The sequence below is a fragment of the Anguilla rostrata genome, chromosome 14, assembly GCF_018555375.3.
Source record: "Anguilla rostrata isolate EN2019 chromosome 14, ASM1855537v3, whole genome shotgun sequence".
Classification (NCBI taxonomy): domain Eukaryota; kingdom Metazoa; phylum Chordata; class Actinopteri; order Anguilliformes; family Anguillidae; genus Anguilla; species Anguilla rostrata.
Genome location: NC_057946.1, coordinates 27988136 through 28002366, shown reverse-complemented (window position 1 = coordinate 28002366; position 14231 = coordinate 27988136). Strand labels below are relative to the sequence as shown.

General features: G+C 44.3%; 2 protein-coding genes across 3 annotated transcripts; one reads left to right on the top strand and one right to left on the bottom strand.

Moving 5' to 3' along the window:
* Positions 1-114: 114 nt before the first annotated feature.
* On the top strand, positions 115-2962 carry LOC135239896 (uncharacterized). Its single transcript, XM_064308899.1, has 2 exons — positions 115-327; positions 2173-2962. The coding sequence occupies exons 1-2, from the start codon at positions 198-200 to the stop codon at positions 2787-2789; spliced, it is 747 nt and encodes a 248-aa protein (XP_064164969.1). The 5' UTR covers positions 115-197; the 3' UTR covers positions 2790-2962.
* A 520-nt stretch (positions 2963-3482) lies between these two features.
* On the bottom strand, positions 3483-10082 carry rnf185 (ring finger protein 185). 2 transcript variants are annotated; one of them, XM_064308900.1, is made up of 6 exons: positions 9910-10082; positions 8301-8319; positions 7858-7970; positions 7616-7670; positions 6105-6222; positions 3483-5560 (listed from the first exon to the last, which is right to left on the bottom strand). In XM_064308900.1, exons 1-6 carry the CDS (start codon positions 10080-10082, stop codon positions 5463-5465), a joined length of 576 nt encoding a protein of 191 aa, XP_064164970.1. In that variant the 3' UTR covers positions 3483-5462. The 2 variants fall into 2 exon arrangements, with proteins under 2 accessions (XP_064164970.1, XP_064164971.1); XM_064308901.1 differs by lacking the exon at positions 8301-8319 and having other exon boundaries at positions 7858-7978; positions 9899-10082.
* Between the last annotated feature and the right edge of the window lie 4149 nt (positions 10083-14231).

The following is a 14231-nucleotide window of genomic DNA, read 5'->3' as shown; positions in this document are numbered from 1 at the left end:
TGGAACAAAAAGCAGCACCCGCCAGGACCGGGAGTTCTGCTCGGCACAGATGCCGGGACGCGGCAACGCGCTGTGGGAGGGAGTGGGGGCGGCAACACGTGCCCTCAAAACGCAGCCTCCACGGCGCCGCTTTGTGACGTAGCGACGCGCAAACAGTCACACAAGAGGAAAGTGGAAAGTTGCCTTCTTTAAGAAAAATGGATGAGAAGTTGATCCTCGCGGTCTACGAATACCCAGAGCTTTATAATTCTACGCTCCCAATATATCGTAACCTTGACAGGAAAGCAGATGCTTGGCGGAAGATCGGCGCTTTAGTGGGGCTGTCCGGTTAGTATGCTTAGCTATGAGACGGATTTTTAACTAGCCAGCTAGCTCCTTTCAGTCCGCTAATTTTGTGTGACATTTAGTTTTTTAGCTATTTGTTTATCTATTTAATATACGCGGCATTTATATTATTTAACTATCTATTGATCGGCGGTATTGTTCATTGGCAGCGGTGGTAACGCTTATTTTGTGTTGGAAATTAGCGCACATGCGCGAGATGAGAAGACGCGCTGTTGCTACCACTCTCGGAGGGGTGTAAGCAGCAAAATAAAGAAGTCCCGCCTTTACACCGAAGAGTAGGTGATATTGGCTGGACTTCTTGACACAAACAACCTTTAGCATTGGGGCTGATACCCACCCTGCCTATATTAACCGAACCAAACCAAAAATGCTGAAAAATTCAATTAAACGGGTAGGCTGTTTTCTGAAGATTTGTAGCATAATAGGGGCGTTCAAATTCGGTCCTGTTGACCGACTGTGTAAACTGGTTTTTGTTACAGCTAACCAATCTAGCAGTTAAAGTTGCTAAAAAAGATTTTTTGTCAAACACATTTAGTCATAAAGTATAATGCAATGCAGAATTGGATCATTACCATTTGCATTGTCTGCAAACTACAAACTTTATTCATGGGTTAATTTCAGTGACCAGGTGTCCACATTCAGCAATTACAACCCCACTGATTTCCCTTCTCAGTCTATAATTTCAAGAGTTTAAAAAAGTAACCTATCTATGGAAGTTACCATGGAGCATATTAATGCGTTTGTTGATATGACTTAATATTTCTAGAACGTAAATATGGGTCCTTTATCCTTGGCTATTTCTGACATTGTAGTTCTAAGGGAATAAATAAGAACAATTGATAGCTCATTACAATTCAGAGGTTGCAAATTATGGTTGGAACAAAAACCAGCAAACCTAGTGGGTCTCACAGGAGGGGTTCAGTGTGTGGTTGTGTATGGTAAGGGGAAATGGGCTTATAGCTGATAGGTTGCGGGTTTGAATCCCGGCTGGGGTACTGCTTTTGTCCCTTGGGTGAGGTTCTTAACCTGAATTGTTCTTTTGTGAAATACCTGGCAGTCTAAATAGATTATGTTTTTTAAAAATGCAATCTGTTGAAGTTATTCTTGATAAAATCATCTGCTAGATACCAAAATGTGATCTTGCGAGCTGAAAATGACCTTAAAATATGAATGCTTCTAACATGAATGGCATTTTATCATGTTATATTTATAATTGCCATCGGTGAAATGTAGTTCACATTTATCTGGCACAGACAATCAACACAATCGTTTCTTTCAGTAAATTGTTATAAAATAAATGTGCCTACAAAGACATTTTGTTAACTGCACTTCTGTTGAGTGAAGCAAGTAATTCATGAATGAGGCATAGGCCTACATACAGGTGACAGTATGTGGCTAAACTGACGCACAGCAAAGGAGTGGTGGGTCGTTGAGCTCACTACTGTACTGTGGTTACCAGCCAACCAGATGTAATCTGTCGAGTTTTACACCGACTCTCCTGTGTCGCTTTTAAAATGCTGCTATCATCCATTGGCTCTCAATGATAGCAAATGCACTGGCATCATGAATTTGACCATGTATTTTACTAACTGACTCCCATTGACTGGTTTCAGAAAGGTGCTACACAAATTAAATTGGTGGTGATGATTATTATTATCTTGTCATGATGATGATGATTATTGTTATGCAGAGGCCTGAGGGTTATCTGATGTTTATCCTGAGCCTTGCAGTGCTAATTGTAGAGGGCTGTCTGCAATGCTGTGTGCTGCTGGGCTGTTGTCTCACGTTTCTGTCAACGATTCTGTTTCCTGTGCATGGGGGGCTCAGCGGACGAGGCCAAGAGGAAGTGGAAGAACCTGCGGGACCGGTACATAAAGGAGATTAAGGTGGACCGGACCCGGGGCGGGGCTGGCCGAGCCACTCACAAGCAGTGGCGCTTCCAGCACTTTCTGGAGTTCCTGAAGCCGTTCGTGAGGGACAGGCAGCGGCGGGCGGGAGACCGGGTGGAGGGACAGGACTACAGCGCCACCTCCGACGAGGGCGATGACAAGCGCCGCCTAAACCTGCCGGCCAAACTGGAGCCGCGACGGGCGCCCAAACTGGAGCCCGTGCCCGTGCCCGTGCCCCAGCTGGCCCAGCTCACCCAGCTGGCCCTGGTGACCCAGCTCACGCCCATACCCCCGCCGCGCTCCCTGACCCTGCCCATGCCGGGCTCCGCCCCCGGCTCCACCCTCACCCTCGCCCCCGCCCAATCCTCCTCGGGCCCCGTGGCCAGAAACACCTACAGGAAGAGGAAGCGGTCGGACAGCGGAGACCTGCTGACCGACGAAGATGAACTCTTCCTCCTCAGCCTGGCTCCGGCCATGAAGAGACTCAGCCCCCAGAAACGCTGCCAGGCCAAAATCAGAATGCAGCAGATCATGTTCGAGGTGGAGTTCATGTGAGAGGACACACACACACACACACACACTCACAAAACACAACCACTAACACCACACACGCACACATACACACAGAGTAGTTTATGTTCAGTCGCCTATCCCCTAGAGTTGAGTATTTTGTTATGTTTTTGGAATACACAATAAAAGTTCCTATGTTGTGTAATTATCTGGAATAATGTTGATTCGATGCCTTTTTTGTGCCGACTCCAGACTGCAGGGTCTGTCCAGTAGCTGGTTAAATGTTTCACTTGTGGATAGTATGACATTCCAAATTAGGATAGGAGTTGGACGTGTCCAGCCCCACGTTGGGCACCAATATACAAAAAAAAAAAAGGTCACATGTTTGGAGTCATGCCTGCTGCTTGTCTCTGGTCATGTACCTACAGCCTCATTTTTTCATGAGAAAGGTGTCTGGCTGTTTTGGCGGTGCTGCTTTATCCTGCTGAAAACTTTAGCTTTAGAATTTGCTTTATTACCAACTTAATGTCATACAGCTGGAGAAAATGATTCCACCTGGGGCCTACATACTCACAATGCTGATTCATACGGTCCTACTCTACTGTAAAACGCAGACATGTGATATATTATGAATGCGTTGTGTTGTGGGTGTGTGGTAGCTGTGGTGCTCCAGGGAGAGCACACCGAAGCCGACAGCCCACATCTGAAAGAGAGTCACAAAACCACAGGACTGCAGCGTAGAGACATTCAAAGAAAATGTATTCACTTGAAAGAGCAATAACAGGTTTAATTAAATGGCTCCTAAGATAACCAAATACAACCTCCCCACGCAGATTTATTTCTAAGTCAAGTAGAAAGCCGTTTTAGTCATCAGGTTGTGAAAATTGTTTGTACAGGAGCTGAATCGTTCACTCACACAACCACCATTGAGCAGCTACAGGTCACCAATCTGCTTGGAACTTGGACACAATCACTTCTGGTTTATCATCTTCATACCTGTGTACTCCTCATTTACACCAATTACAAAGATCGCACTTTCACTGAAATTAGCAGTTTTAAAATTAAAACATTTTAATTGTGCAGCACAGTACTATCAATGATCCAAAGAACAAACAGGTTTAGAGAGAAGGGGGAAAAAGACATTGCATAGGTATTAGTGGAGGAAATACTGTTAATCTGATCACAAAAAACTTGGCAAATAAAATAAAGAAAATTAATGAGCATTGTTTATATAATAATTAAATAAGATACAATACAGCCTGTCTATTCCCCACAGTACTTATGGTTTTACAGGGCTCTACTCATGGGGGAAACACTGGCCACTGCTGGCCCTCCTGTTGCATTGCAGCTTTTATTGAAAAAATAAAAAATCTCTCAAAAAACCAGAACTGAACTTTTAAGATGCTTGAGATATAACCTTTTCATTATAAAGGAGAACTCTGGCAATAAAAACAAATAAGGGTAGTGATCAGACCTGGGTGAAATACGTATTTGTTTTGGATTCAAATACTTTTCTGTGCTCTATTGATCTTGCCTGGTGTAATTGAGCCTGGCAATATGACCAGAAGGGGGGGTTTGCACTTTCTGGGAGTATTTAATTGGTTCCAATACACCAGACAAGATCAGTAAAGCGTACAAAAGTATTTGAATCCAAAACAAATACGTATTTCACCTAAGTCTGGTAGTGATCCCAAGCTAAGTATTTATACACAGCCAAATTCTCAGTGTGTCCTCTGGACCCTGAGGACAAAAATCTTAAAACCTGTTAGAACAGGGGACTCTAGAGTGGACCTTGATTAAAATAAAGTAATCACAGAATTTTTGTTACCAGAATTCCCCTTCCAACATGAAAGAACACACCCTTATGGTGCCCGGAGATTACAGTCATCAAATTAGGTCCAAACCCCCTTTAAGATGAAAAACGGCACTAGTTACTCAACCAGACCTGGGTCAAACATGCATCTGAAATACAGCAACTCTAGATGGCATTACAATTTGAAAATAGACATGGATTCCAGAAAAAATTTCAACTAAATGTCATGAATAAAATGTACAGATTATAAATCAAGATTTTATTATTATTATCGGTGAAATTAATGTTTCTTTTTCATAATCTGCAATAATTTTACAGGGGTCTACAGGGTGAAAGTTTCTGATCCTGGCCAGCTCTGGGACAGACTAAAAGGGACAGAGAGAGAGAACAGCTGCGTTTCTCAGCACGCGGTATGCTGGCCTCTGACTGGCTCAGAGGCCCCATGTGACGCCTCTTAGGGGACGGCAGGAGGCCGTGTTTATTAAACGCGTTTGATTTAGGAGCCATTAGGGCTCAAAAGCAACATCCCGTTTCACAAACCGGCTTCACTTTCCAATAAAAGCACCGTCGACAGGAACAAAAAAACAACAGGGCTTTGACTCCGCGTGCGAGGTGACTCCGTGCCGCGCGGATACGCTGCTCCAAAGGGCCCTTCTGCACCCCCGGGGGAGCGGCGGCTCGTTGCCGTTTTTAAATCACGGTGTAGTCGCAGTCACGTTTCATCATTTCATGCATCAGCCGATAAAACAAAAACAAAAAAAAACAGAAAGGGACAGAAACGAGGACCGCTCCTTGAATCTCTGCAAATGATACGTCTTCCACCTTTCCGCTTTCTGAGAAAAGGAAAGGTGCTCCTTCTTTTGCGTCCGTGTCCGTGTGTCCTGGTTCCCGGCTCCGTTAGTCGTCTAGGCGATGAGCAACCAGAACATGATGACCAGCGCCACAAACAGGAAGAGGCGGGACAGGAACTGCTCGTCTACGTGCTGGGGTGTCCCGGGGACAGCTGCAGAGGAACATACATACACACACGCCGGCATTACTCACACGGGACTCGTACATTACTCATGCTACATGCACAGTACTTACACGGTACTTGCACATTACTCACTACTCACATTTTACTCATATGCTACACTACCCAAACGTAACTTGCATATTACGGACACAACTCGCATGCTACCTGAACGCTACTCGTGCATGCACTTTAAACACGTGCTACGTCCACATTACTCCCACACCGTCCATGTTACTTACACACTAACTCGTATGCTACTCACTGGTATGAAATTACTCACACATTGCTTGTGTGTTACTCATACTTTACCCGCAGTACCTCCAGAGACATTATTGTTATTCCTGCCTTTTCACAGCAGGACACTCCTCCCATTTTAGTTGCAAAGCAGCGAGAGGGGGGAGTTCCTAGTGCATTTGCTCTCAGTTTGCATTGGCTGGCTGCCCGCTCCAGTACAGGGACGCGGTGGGAGACAGTCACTCTGCTCGCCAGCTTTGTGTCCCAGTACAACCCATAATTCCCTGGGGCGCTGTACCTGGCGGCGGTCTCCCGTCATTGATGTTGAACGCTGTGGCGAAAATTCCAAACGGAAAAGCCCCGATTCCAAATGACATCTGGAACCCTCCATCGCCGAAGCCCAAACCCTGGAACCCCTAAAACGCACAAAAAAGGGAAACGGCAGGGTTATAAGCAAGCTTCATCCAAACTGAACACGAATACAAACTGAACATGGATACAGTCAAACTGCTCTCATACAGTCAAACTACAATCTGATACAGCCAAACAACAATGTGATACAGTCAGACTACAATCTGATACAGTCAGACTACAATCTGATAGTCAAACTACAATGTGAAAGAGTCAAACTGCAATCTGATAGTCAAACTACAATGTGAAAGAGTCAAACTACAATGTGATAGTCAAACTACAATGTGATACAGTCAGACTACAATCTGATACAGTCAGACTACAATCTGATACAGTCAAACTGCAATCTGATAGTCAAACTACAATGTGAAAGAGTCAAACTACAATGTGATAGTCAAACTACAATCTGACACAGTCAGACTACAATCTGATACAGTCAAACTGCAATCTGATAGTCAAACTACAATGTGAAAGAGTCAAACTACAATGTGATAGTCAAACTACAATGTGATACAGTCAGACTACAATCTGATACAGTCAGACTACAATCTGATACAGTCAAACTGCTCTCATACAGCCAAATAACAATGTGATACAGTAAAACTACAATCTGATACAGTCAGGCTACAATCTGATACAGTCCAACTGCAATCTGATAGTCAAACTACAATGTGATACAGTAAAACTACAATGTGAAAGAGTCAAACTACAATGTGATAGTCAAACTACAATCTGATACAGTCAAACTACAATCTGATACAGTCAAACTGCAATCTGATACAGTCAGACTACAATCAAAGAGAGCTCTGCTGTGGTAATCCCTTGGACTGGGTACACAAACACCCAACACAGCCCACAGACTCAGCGTTCGTCTGCACTATATTTCCCAGAGAGAATCACACAAACAGAAAAATGGACAGGCGATAGTCGAGAGGGAGAGAGAAGGACAGAGACGGAGACGGAAAAAAAAGAAAGACAGCGACAAGCACATCTGATGCAATCAAAGACACAGAGTGTCAGTTACAGCGGGCTGTGGCTCGGGCCCGCGGGGGACGGCGTCTAACGAGGTCCAGAGGGAGCGGCTCGTCTCCTAATGAATTACGCTGCCGGTGGCCTCACGTAACGCTTTCATCAGACACACGAGCGCAACACCGGCGCCAGCGTTGCACGCTGCTTCCAAGGAGTCGCACTGTACAGCCATACGCGCTGGCACAGAAAAAGCGTTCAGCTCAGGATCCGATTAACAGGCGTATAAACCACACCCTGTCCTTCGACATTTACCCCAAAACTGGCCTGTCTACTGTGCTCAAAACTGGGCCGGGGCTAATTTTAGGCGAGGTCGCAGGTCCGCGGGAGGTGGGAAAGGTCGTGTAATCACGAGACAGCTGCAGTACTCACCCCTCTGTTTTCCGGCTCTGGCCTCTGGCCCTGGGGTCGAGGGGGTGTTCTCTCCCTGCAGCCCAAAGACAACAAACGTGAGGCCAACTGACACATGCACAGACACACACACGTGCGCGCACAGACACACGCACACAGACAGACACACGAGCACACGCGCAGACACACACACACACGTGTGCATGTGCACAGACAGACACACACACACACACACACACACACACACGCACACACGCACTCACCGTGGGTCCTGCTGCCCAGTGCTGCCCCTGCCATAGAGGGGGATGACTTTGTCTCTGCTGATCCCGGCTTTGCACACCGGACACACCTGCCTGTTCGGCCTCGTCTCCAACCACTGCAAGAGTCACAACCGCGGTCAGGCTTTGACCAACCAAAACCTCTTTAAACCACTCAAACTATCAACCACCCACAAACCACACACCCCACAGTTGTGTAATCCAGTGATTTGTATCTTAAGCAGATATACACAAGTGATACAATCTACTAATGTTTGTTTCAATGCTCTAAAGTGCTACCTGAGCAATCTTAGTGGTGGAAGCTACCACCTCTGTCAGTGACATTCTCAAAACAGCCATGACATGACTGGCAGGCCGAGGTTTGGGGAGGTGGGTGGAGTCCCAGAGGCAGGGCCCGGGTGATGAAATGACACATTGGTGAGACTCACCTGGTGCAAACAGGGCCAGCTGGAGGGGGGAGGGGGGTCCAGGAAACCATGAGCAGGAGAGGAAAAAGGATGGGAAATAAGCAATTAGTGTTTTACACGCAGAACGCTCAATCAGGGCAGGGCACAGACACCCTTACAGGTGAGGTCACAGCATCTAGTAATCACCTGTGGGGAATCTTCCCTGTACGTGAGCAGAAAAGAAACTGATATGATACCGAATTAGCTGGCGGAGTGGTATATGTATTGTATCTAACAGTGTGAAAAATCACCACCAGACCATACCAGTAAATTTGTTTTTGTTGATAAGCAACATGATGTACATGTTGGTTTGTATACAGTAATTTCCATACTGAACATTTATAAAGGGCAGATGAAGCACTGCATTCAAATCTGAAACTGACCCGTATTTGCTAGAGAAATAAACTAAATCAGCTTTTTTTCCCCACTAGTGCGCATCCATCTTGGAACAAGCTAAGTCATGAAGTCATGTTAATGGTTTGTCTCAGCTCATACGATACAACAGGACTCCCCTTAGGTTTTCTGCTCCGTTTTGTCCACCTATGCCATTAAGCTCCTTGAATGTCAGGAGCAGTAGCAGTAGCTCGAGCAGCTGAGACAAATCCATCACATGACCTCACAACCTAGCTTGTTCCAAAATGGCTGCATGCTTCTAGCAAAAAAAGCTAACTTTTCAAAAATGTTCTAGCAAATACAGGTCAGTTTCAGATTTGAATGCAGGGCCATATCTTGTCAAAGGTTTAAAAAAAAAAAAAAAAGCAAATGAACCTCTCATTATCAAGTGCTTCATCTCGTCATTTATGTACTTTTCATTGAAAACACATGCTGAATAAACAACCTCAGCAATTAAAGGTTCAAACAGCAAGGGCGAGAGGTCTCATTACCCCAGCTGTGGAACAATTAGGAACTTTTAATAGCGTTTACTGCAAAGGGAATCTCCACACAATACAAATGAGCCCCAGCCATGACAGAGCTCAGTGCTGTAAGTATCTGTGTGTCCTGTGATATATATAGATTGTGCCTGGTGGGGTTCCGGCAATGGGAGCAGGTTTGATTACAAGGCTCAGCAGCTTCACTACAGGCCCAGCTGTTAAAATGTGTAATATACAAATGGTATAGATCCAGCTGTTAAAATGTGTAATGTGTAAATGGTATAGATCCAGCTGTTAAAATGTGTAATGTGTAAATGGTATAGGTCCAGCAGTTAAAATGCGTAATATATAAACGGTATAGATCCAGCTGTTAAAATGTGTAATATACAAATGGCATAGATCCAGCTGTTAAAATGTGTAATATACAAATGGTATAGATCCAGCAGTAAAAAATGTGTAATATGTAAATGGTATTGACCAAGCTGTTAAAATGTGTAACATGTAAACAGTATAGACCCAGCTGTTAAAATGCCTAAAGCTGCCATGGATAGTGGCATGTGCTCATCAAAAAAAACAAAATTATGACTTCCTGTAATATGCGCCTTTCTCCCAGATTATATATTAGGTGAAAAACTAAAAAGCATCGCACCACTTCTTCATAGCCGTACAATAAGTTGCAAGTTGCGCTCGCGCTGGTGTATGCGGGAGCTCGAGCATACCAGAAGAGATGACCGCACAGGCTGATGACCGCGTCCTTGGCGGTGTCCAGGCAGATGTTGCACTCGAAGGTGCTGTCCTGGCTGCCTCCCTCGCCCGCGGTCGTGCTGCCGACGCCGGGGCCGGCGGTGTCGGCCGGGGCTGGGCTGGAGGCTGGGGGGGCCGCGTTGGCCATTTCCAACCACTACGCGCGGGCTGAGGGCAAGAGTTCTCCCCTGCGCAGGAAAAAACCGTAGATTAGCAAACGGCTCTTGCACACACGGTACACCCCAGCACCATAACCCGCGCGTGCTTCATATACCCAAGAGCTGCGTATCAGCCAGTGATAAACTAGTGACTCCTTAACTGACAGTCAATCCATGAAAACAGTTGGTTGTATGTTTAACCAGCAAGCAAGTTTTTACATCTTTAGAGTAATAAGATGATACTTCCCAACCCTCCCAATTCTCCTGAAGTTATCCAATTTTATGACAAATTTTCACTTTTTTTTTCTTTTTGGTCATCATAACCCATCTGTGAGGCATTTAAGCCCCATGGCTCAAAAATTCCACCATTTCCACCTGGACAACTATACAGCTACACAGTGTCGTCTCCAAGGTTACACATACATGAAGAGAGCTCCTGTCCCGAATGTCTGACGGCTACAATGCTATGGAAACATTAGCATATCTCATGATTTCAGAAAATAGTCCAAACTCTGGATATGTCCTAGCAACACACTCATTCAAGTCAAGCAGCAAGCACACATTGTGCTAACTTCGTATTAAAATTCAATTTGATCTTGGGTGACTAAAGTACACTTGCTAAATTTAATAAAAAATATGGCACATACAGTATAACCAAACTGGACAGAAACTATCGCCAGATAGCTATAATAATGTAAGCAGCGTAGTAATATAGAAAGGTGATCAGACCATTTGACCTGAACTACTTGCCATGTGTGCTGTTACAAGTTTTTTATCGCACACCTTACAGCCAATGACAACAGAGTACTCACCAAGACCACTGCACAATTCACTGTATTTTAACTGTATATTAAGTTGGATTGTAAAATTTGAAAGACCATTCTTAAACTGGATTTTGGTTTAAACTTTTTGGTGATTTTGGTGATTAATATTTTGTGATGTCAATACTTAAAATCATCAGAATGCAAGAAAGGAAGTCGCCGAAACTTCGGGGGTATGACCCCCTTCCCCCTCCCCCCTCCCCGGTTTGGAAGGCCCCATGGTCGGCAAGTATGATTAAGATACATCGTTTAGGATTAGGGAGAAGGGAACCCGTCCCATACATATTTTAGGGCGCAGTGTGCTAGGGACGTGCAAGTTACACCACATACCACATACAATGAACAGGCTACTGTGAAAACAAACTCCATAAACCAATTGCGAACAACACTATTAGCTATTAGCTAAACGGTAGCCAATATAACGTAACAGGAGCTAGCGAGCTAAGTTACATCGTATGTCGGTCGCTGACTGGCCGAACAGATTGTAGCATAATACCGTATTACAGAACTGAACAACCAGCTTGCAGATACGCAATCGCTGCAAAGCTCAAGATAAGTACAACTAATGGGTAGTACGGTAATGGATCTGGACAGCGAAAGTACGATATGTTAAAATATCACACATATAATTATAATGTTCTTGATTGAACATGCTGAAGTAACAATCACTACTGGCAATTAAAGCAATGGAGTTCTAGAACACGGATTTCGAATTTTGAAAATCATTCCAAAAAACCTACTCTTTAAGGGTTAAATGTTAGCTAGTCAGCTAAGGTACATGGACATGTAACATTAGCTAATTTAGCTCAGTAAGTTAGTCGCCATCGGATGTAGCTGGCTACTTGTTCCATTTGTCCCGATCGACGAGCAAAATACCTGCGTATGACTTATATCGTCAGTAAGCCAGTTAGCAAACTAAATAGCGTGCTACATACCTGAGCAGTTTGCTAGCCATCGCTCGCTAGCTTACTGTGAACACAATGGATCGCAATTTCACAATATCTAGCTAATATTATCTTTAAAATAAAAGGCAAAATGTAAGACCTACCTTGACAGTAACATCCAACAAGACTTGGACAGATGTTATGTTCCTTTTACCGACAGCTAGACTTTTCTAACCAAGTCTCTCCGGATACTACTGGGTTTTCATCATGGTTTTCATCCGATTGCAACAGCATAGCAGCCAGCCGGAAGCCAACAGAGAGTGACGTACATGTCCGCGCTATCTCCATGAACTCGGGCGGGTGGCAGTTGCGTAAGGTAGTGTCGCAGTAGTAAGTACCAGAAAACGGAACAGTAAACGCTACCGTACAACAAAAGTACAATTTAGTGATATGATGCACGATTATAAACGAAGTGGAACCCCCGAATCCACTGTGAACTGCTATGACCGTGGAAAGTGAACATTACCACACAGCGTCGCTGTGCTAGTTTTTAGCCTATTAGAACCCTACGCAGTTTGCGAACCAGATCCATATGTCTCCGTCAAATCTACTATTTTGCTAAGCTGGTGTAATTTATGAACAAACCGCATAGACAGTAGACGCTATGACAAGAAATCTTCGATATGAAGTGACTGGTAAAGTCGATTCCTTCTAAAGTAAAGTCGTGAACCTTGAGAAAAAAAGACACGGTGCTTCGTGACAGTTTCGATGAACTGGATTTGTACAAGATACGGTGGAATTTATGAGTCGCAGGGATCTAGGAACAAGCGGATGAGGTCGCCATGCAGATCGTCATTGACCGATTCAGCGAAGTTTCGCCAGAGAGACATTGCAGATCAGCTTGACAGCTCTGGCCATGGACAGGGATGTCTCAGCTCTCAAGATGTTTCCCTACCACCTACAAAGGAAAATACCATTTTCCAAGGTGACATAGTGTTTTGTGTACACTGACTCTAGACCGGTTTTAAAAAAAACATTTGGTAATATGGGACAGTGCATTAGATGGGATACACTTTCCATAGGTCTAAATGACTATTCCTGCCAAACTCTGATATTATTCCTCATATGGACCTAAATTATTGTCCTCAGCCAACTCAATAAACTGTCTGTAAATTGATGTTAAATGGACTGCATTTATATAGCGCTTTTATCCAAAGCGCTTTACAATTGATGCCTGCTCCTGGTCCCCATACATTTGAGTACAGACAGAGCATAGGACTCACAAAAAACCCAGAAACCAATAGTGCGCAGCTTTTTTCTTTTCATCAGAGAAGGCTTTGATTTAATTTTTACATTACATTTTAGTAGGCAAATGCTTTTACCCAAAACAATTTTACAATACGTGCATATCAAAGACCATTTGAACAACTGCAGGACACAGGTTCTCATTAAGTATCAGTTATCCGTAACCATGAATATCAAGTCTATTTCATGCAGGGAGCATAGGCTAAGTCAGTAAAGTTGTGGCAAGTCAAACTAGTAGCCAGGTATGATTACAAGAGATATGACAAAAAAGAGCTACAACATCAAGTTGATTGTAGAAGTGCAACACTCAAGTGCTAGAAGATCAAGATACTGTACAAAGATACAAATGCTATAAGACAGCTATCCAAGACTGGGAGTAACCCTGTGGAGGAGTAGTGTTAGAGTTAGTCAAGGTACAGTCTGATTTTCTTCTGCAAACTCAAAAGCTAAACTTATAGAAGAATAAGTCCCATACACAGTGGGGTCCCAGGACCGAGGTTGGGAACCACTGCTCTAGGTCAGCGGTCACCTCAGGTCCACAAAAAAGGTGCTTTAAATGTTTCTCATCCAAGTTTTTTTTAGACATAAGTGTGATCAGTACACCTGTACACACAGTCAAGACCACCAGACCCTGCTGGAAATCAGGAAAAGAAGCTCATCAAACCCACAAACATTCCCAGAAGAAAATAAAAAATGCTATCCAGCCTTAGCCTGTCTCAACCTGACCCAGTATCCATGATGCCTGAGTGAAGAGGTGCCACAGGCAGTACAAGAGAGATGGAAGTGGGGGAAACAGGCGAGGATCTGGGCTAGGCTAAAGGCTAACCCCGCAAGCCAGCGATCCCATCTATTCATCCCCCCCAATGTGGAGGTCCCTGCACAATACACTAGGTTACCTCAGATTACATCAGACATGTGTGACATGAAAAAAGAGGCTGCTGTGTTTTTATTTTTACGTGGTTTTCTAACCACACCCCAACACAGCCATTCAAAGGAGTGGATTGACCCCCTTCCATGTGGACAGAGACGCCTCTTTGTCTGGCAAGACCTGTGTAGGTGGTTTGTGTGTTTGTATCAACAAAGAATTGTCCTGCGATAAGAGTTGGAACATTACTTATAGCTTGTGGAG

Coding starts and splice junctions, on each gene's coding strand:
- LOC135239896 (XM_064308899.1), top strand. CDS start 198: ATGGATGAGAAGTTGATCCTCGCGGTCTACGAATACCCAGAGCTTTAT. Junction 328..2,172: donor CGCTTTAGTGGGGCTGTCCG/GTTAGTATGCTT, acceptor TGGGGGGCTCAG/CGGACGAGGCCAAGAGGAAG.
- rnf185 (XM_064308901.1), bottom strand. CDS start 10,082: ATGGCCAACGCGGCCCCCCCAGCCTCCAGCCCAGCCCCGGCCGACACC. Junction 7,979..9,898: donor TCTCTTCTGGTATGCTCGAG/CTCCCGCATACA, acceptor CGCGGTTGTGAC/TCTTGCAGTGGTTGGAGACG. Junction 5,561..6,104: donor TGACGGGAGACCGCCGCCAG/GTACAGCGCCCC, acceptor GTTCCTCTGCAG/CTGTCCCCGGGACACCCCAG.